We start from the raw sequence: 5,514 nt of genomic DNA on the forward strand, positions 1-5,514 counted from the left end.
ACATCATCATGAGCAACGGGTCCCCAGACACACCATTTCTCCAGAAGCTTCTCCCGCTGCTATAAACAAGGCTTGAGGCGCCCTGTATCAAAACATATTCTTTCTTTCTACTTCTTCTTCATCTTTCACTTTATCAACTCTTCATTTGTTCATTCCAATCTTCTCGTCTCGATCGACTCTTCTCTCTCTTCGACTGTTTTCAACATTTACTTCATTTATAAGGGTTTTTCTCCTCGTGCGAACAGTAGAGATCTGCAAGTACACAACCGTCAAGAGGAGTTTTTATTGGAGAAAAGGGTGTTGATTTTTTTCCTTGCTTTCCCTCTTCTCCATTGATCTCTTGTTCACATTTTCTCCCACGCTTTGCACAACTGGTTGATCCATTCTTCGTCTTGCTTCTATCTTCCTGATTCTATCTCCCAACTGGTTGACTTGGGAGGTTTCAGCCTGATTTATTTACAACACAATCTATCTTCGTACAAGAGCTGTGCTCACGTGCCTTGTCGCGTCATCTTATTTCCACTTACTCTCACCTTCAGAAGTTTCACATAAATCATCTAGCTGTTTTTTTTCTCTTCAAACAATTATTCTTTGTGCCTGAGTCTCCCACTAATTCTCTACAAAGTGCCGCAAGAATATCTCGTTATATAAGCAAAAAAGGAAAAAAACTTGGACAAATATTTTTCTTTCTGGTGACACTAACAAAAGATTTTCATGGCGGCAGCGATGAAGAAGAGCATCCGGGAGAATATATACTAGTTTGTAAATTTCCCTGTTATATCGTTCTTATCCTTTGAAACCTGTATAGGAGTCCGAAGCAGAAGAGTTCCAACTCCAAATCTTGTCTGCGAAGCTCGTCTGAGCTGTAGACAGAGATGTTAAGCTCGGAATCTGAGACTGAGGAAGAAGGAGGTTCTGCAGTTGACTTTGGTGATCAGGGAGATAGCTATGAGGGTAGTCCACTACCCTATTGAACTCATCAACAATGGAGGCGGGCATTGAAGCCGAGAAAGAGTTGAGAATCCTGCTAGCTGGTTGGAGCTCTCCAATGTTTTTGGGCTGTTGAAACGGGGTCACTTCGTCTTCAGTCTCTTCGTTGCTAAAAATATTTCGTGTGCACAACAGTAACGGCGCCGGCGACGTTGTGCCTGTCTTTTCCTTGTCGGATGAAGACTCCCCTGTGGAACTGTATACGCCCTTATCCCGGTGGTTTTGCTTCTTAGCAGATCCCACTGCTTTCGACGAACTCGATGCCTTCGATGAAACTGTTCCTGGAAGATTGGGCTCGCCGATACCTGCCCGTTTGTAAACTCGACATAGAGAGATCTCTGCCTGAAAAGTTATATTCATTTTTCCAAGAAATTAATATTTCGGAAATCAATAAGAAAAGTGAATTGCGATGCAATAAGAAAATGTGGACCCTAAAAGCTCGACGAGAGAGGGATAGACAGATAGAAAGGGATAATAAAGATAGAGAAACCAGAATGTTTTTTATATGAACGTGGAGATTCCGCTGTTCTTTGAACAAAATTGATGAGCTCATTTTGTCTGTATATCCGTCTTACTGGTCCATCGTTTTAATTGGCACAAACAGGGCTGTACAGCAATCTTCCCATCATTCTCGTGTTAGAGCCGAACGACAATAACTCCCCATCGATCATTTTTAGACGTTAAAGTGAATTTCCCTAAGAAATTTCATTCCGTCATATAGCCAGACATAAAATACAGAGAAATGTTGATTTTCTAGAACACAAAAAATGACTACTATTGTACTAATCGTCGAGGAAGAGAAGGACAAAACGTGAGTGAAACGGCACCATGGTGGATGGGAAGAGATAAGATAATGGTTAGCTTGACCTGAGTACGTAATTCTCAAATGAGTGTTGATGTATAAATTATGTTTACTCTAATCCATATATCATGCATGATCTATGGAGTCTGTACGCCTGAAAGAAGGTATGCATCCAAACGTAATTCTGAAATGAGTGAGTACCTTTTTCGAAAGATCTGTCTGGTCGTGCGGTAGCCGGTATTCGTTCATTATCCAACAAGTTCTAACTCCTTTTGGCGCTTTCCCGTAGTAGAAGACAAGGGTTTTCTTCAGTCCAATGGGACGAGATCCCTCGCCTTTGATCATTCTGTCTGCTCCAGTTGCTTTCCAGTAGCCTGAAGTAGTCACTCGGTTCGGCCGATCTCCGTTCCTATACTTGCGATCTCTGGGCACATAGAAAAACCATTCCTTCTCGCCGATTGTAGCAAATGCTGCAGTAAAAAATCTTATCAGGGGACAACGGTGAAAAAAATATAACATCCAAAGACTCTGCAATACCCATAAAAAAACTCGGATCAGGCAAGAGTATACTTTAATCATATTCTTAAATTTGAAGAACTTGGAGAACACTATTTCAGCCGCCACGTAAGAAGATTCTAAGATGGTGGAAAGCATTGATAAATGGAAAGAAAAAAAATAAGAATGTAAGAGGGCCATCTGGACGACAAATCAAGGAGAATTGCGCTGTTTGAAACCGACTTACAAAATACTACAAAGGCAAGCAAGCTCGATGGCTGTGATCTGTTCATATCCTTAACCCTAGGAAGGGCTGACGTTGAAGTTTTTTAGAGAGCTCAGGATTCTGAGCAAGTTTAGTTAATATGTTGGGGGATTGGGAGGAATAATTTTAGAAAACTCCAGAAACGAATTCAGTCCAGTCATACCGGGGAGCTCCCAAGGATCGTATCGGTAGAGATCGAGGTAGGTGATTAAGTCAACGTTGAAACGCCTTCCCTCAACCTTCCATCGGAGGTAGAATTCTACAAGCTCCTCCTCGGTCGGATGAAATCGAAAGCCAGGCATAACGATATCTTGCTCGCGACCATCGTTACCGTCGTCTCGGTCGTTCATAACGACGTCTTCAGAGCGCCGCCTCAGTGTTTTACTCATCTACCCCCTTCAAGCTCTCATTTTAGGCCTATATACACTTTGGCAAACAAGTGGCTAATCTGTTATCCAGATCTCTCCGATATAATGAAGGCGGTGGTTTTATCAGAAGGCTTCTGTAATCTTCTAGCAGCCTGTCCTCTTCCCCTGCTCTCTCTTCTAGACGTGCGACTCGACCTGTATCTGATTATTGTAGGGAAGAGATAGTTAAGGCCGACGAGCGCGAAATAGAAAGAAAAAGAGAGAGAAAATAGAGGGTGCAGATGGGAGAGAACGAGCTCTTAAAGATGCGAAAAAGACGCCAGAGAATGAACAAAATGATAATAAATTATCCTTCCCGTTCATACTGTCTTTCCGATTGCTTGAATAATGACTTATAGCTCTCCGTGAAGCGGAGAATTTACTTATTTGAGCACAAGTAACTGCCTTCTGCGCCATGATAGACTAGGCTTTGACAAAACACAGCTACGTTTAAATGGTGGCCATCATGACTAAACCGCGAATTTCGTTGGCAAAAAAGTTCTTAAATGCCGATTTAAGGACGTAGAACGAGATGCAAAAGAATCCCTGGTCTACTTGAGATAAAATAGATGCTCCTAAAATAATAAAATAACGTTTTCCAGGGTCTGGGTCTCCGCGCAGTAAAAAAAAAGGACGACATCTCGAAATTCTACGCATAGCGTACTTTTGCAAATCTTGAGAATCCCTGGTCGTATACATATCATAAAATAAATACTCTAAAAGTTAAAGTTTATGACACCGCTGTTATCTCATATTGCAAACAGTAAAAAAAATAAGGGGACATCCCAGAATACTAAATCCCCCCGAATGTCGGAGATGATTCGTACAAACTTGGTTTTCATATTCTAGAACATGCTCCAATCTAAAAATACGGCGATGGATAGATCCACTTATAACTCATTGAATAAACAAATGGGTAACTGAATTATGGGATTTCGCGGGCATTGGACCACCACAACCACTGCATCGCTGACCGAGCCAGAGCCTCATCACTTGAGAGACGTGTCCTCGAGAAGCATGCCGCGTCGGCGAAGGGGAAGGGGGAGTCGTAGACCGTTTCGTTGATGAAATAGATATGGAAAAATGATAGATTTTATTTATAATTTGGAGAGAAAGACAGGGAATAAGAGATACTATGCCCATTCTTACGTTACACAAGAGAATGTACTGCTGCTGATCTGCGATCTGTCAGTGGGTGGTATTAATGAGCGCTTTGCAGCCTTCGCATGGCCTCCACGTATCCAGACGCAATTAAAAGGTATAAAGAGTAACATCCGCCGTAGATGGCGGCCGCGAGCCAGACCTCGTGCTAGTGGTCCGCGGTAGCCAAATGTCGAGTGACAACCTACCCACATTAGTGAGTGGAAATGTTCATGACAAATGCATAAACTCTTCGACATTTTTTCCATTTCCAGATGCAACTGTAGTCCCCGCAAAATCGTAGCTCCCACGTAGATCTCATCTTTACCTTGATGATAATTAAATAAATGACTACGATCGAAAGAGATTGACCCTGTATGGCATTCTGATGTTATCTCTCTTTTCACATTTTGATGTCTCGAATGATATCCTCAACATTTCTAAACCCTTTAATATGAAGAAAATACGAAAAATAAATAACAAACTCAATTCTTAGAGAATTCTTACGGCAGAAGCTAGTTCTCCGGGGCTTAATTTCAACGCGCATCTTTAGGTTGCTCTTATGATGGAAGCAGACCGCGGCGGGGTACAGGGACCCCGTTAATAAAGTGGTCCGCTTACACAGTGTGATTGAGGTCATCGATGAAAAAGGTAGCCGGTTAAGTAATCAGCACGATGCTAGTACAAAAAACTGCAAAAGAATCAGAGTTCTTTTCCATCATCCTTGTTATCTGAAAAATCAAAGTTACGGTCATTATCTTTCATCCGTGTCGCCGATATCGGATCCAACACATTAAGATAACAGAGTTATATTAGTATCATCCAGCTCACATCGAAATTTTCATTATATATGAGGAGCTGGCCCAACAGGTAAGTCATCGATCCAATCGCAAACTGGCAAGAGATAGTAATGATAAAATTATCTCAAAAAATATCAGTTCCCTTCGTAGGTCCATATGCAAACGCCAATATTTCGATTACCTCGACTTTGTTAACTGAGACCATGTCATGGACATCCAAACGTCGACAAAATCTCCATGTGGCTTGCTCGGTGGACCAGCAGGGCACATAATCTCCAAAGTCGGCCGCCTTTAAAACAGACGAGAAGAAATTTTCTTCTTCCACGTCTCTAAATAAATCAACCGTTGCGGTGAGATTCTTGAAAGTTGGCATTTGATTTGGGCTGACGTGCTGACCAGCAATGAGCGTGCGAGATTTATGGTCAAAGATGAGAGCTCAACCGGCGTGCTGGCTGACAGACAGGATGGACCTACCAAGATCCAGAGAGAATTTCGGGCACCTTAGCCAATAGAGTGGGTCTCACCACCACTACGCCATAGAAATTTATAACTTTTTTCTGACTTGTAAATTGCCTGTAGGTCTCATTGGTCGATCACGATACAAGGATAGAGATA

General features: G+C 42.1%; 1 protein-coding gene and 1 long non-coding RNA gene across 2 annotated transcripts; both read right to left on the bottom strand.

Annotated features, from left to right (window-relative positions):
* Window positions 1-625: 625 nt before the first annotated feature.
* On the bottom strand, window positions 626-3,209 carry LOC144704635 (NAC domain-containing protein 35-like). Its single transcript, XM_078577120.1, has 3 exons — window positions 2,716-3,209; window positions 1,994-2,262; window positions 626-1,332 (listed from the first exon to the last, which is right to left on the bottom strand). Exons 1-3 carry the CDS (start codon window positions 2,939-2,941, stop codon window positions 787-789), a joined length of 1,041 nt encoding a protein of 346 aa, XP_078433246.1. The 5' UTR covers window positions 2,942-3,209; the 3' UTR covers window positions 626-786.
* Window positions 3,210-3,422: 213 nt separating this feature from the next.
* LOC144704636 (uncharacterized) lies at window positions 3,423-5,268 on the bottom strand. The gene is made up of 3 exons (XR_013581868.1): window positions 5,081-5,268; window positions 4,931-4,993; window positions 3,423-4,830 (listed from the first exon to the last, which is right to left on the bottom strand). It is a non-coding gene; the product is annotated as an uncharacterized LOC144704636 (long non-coding RNA).
* Window positions 5,269-5,514: the final 246 nt, after the last annotated feature.

This window comes from Wolffia australiana, chromosome 6 (assembly GCF_029677425.1).
Source record: "Wolffia australiana isolate 7733 chromosome 6, ASM2967742v1".
Lineage (NCBI taxonomy): Eukaryota > Viridiplantae > Streptophyta > Magnoliopsida > Alismatales > Araceae > Wolffia > Wolffia australiana.

Coding starts and splice junctions, on each gene's coding strand:
- LOC144704635 (XM_078577120.1), bottom strand. CDS start 2,941: ATGAGTAAAACACTGAGGCGGCGCTCTGAAGACGTCGTTATGAACGAC. Junction 2,263..2,715: donor CGATCCTTGGGAGCTCCCCG/GTATGACTGGAC, acceptor TTTTTACTGCAG/CATTTGCTACAATCGGCGAG. Junction 1,333..1,993: donor AGACAGATCTTTCGAAAAAG/GTACTCACTCAT, acceptor ATAACTTTTCAG/GCAGAGATCTCTCTATGTCG.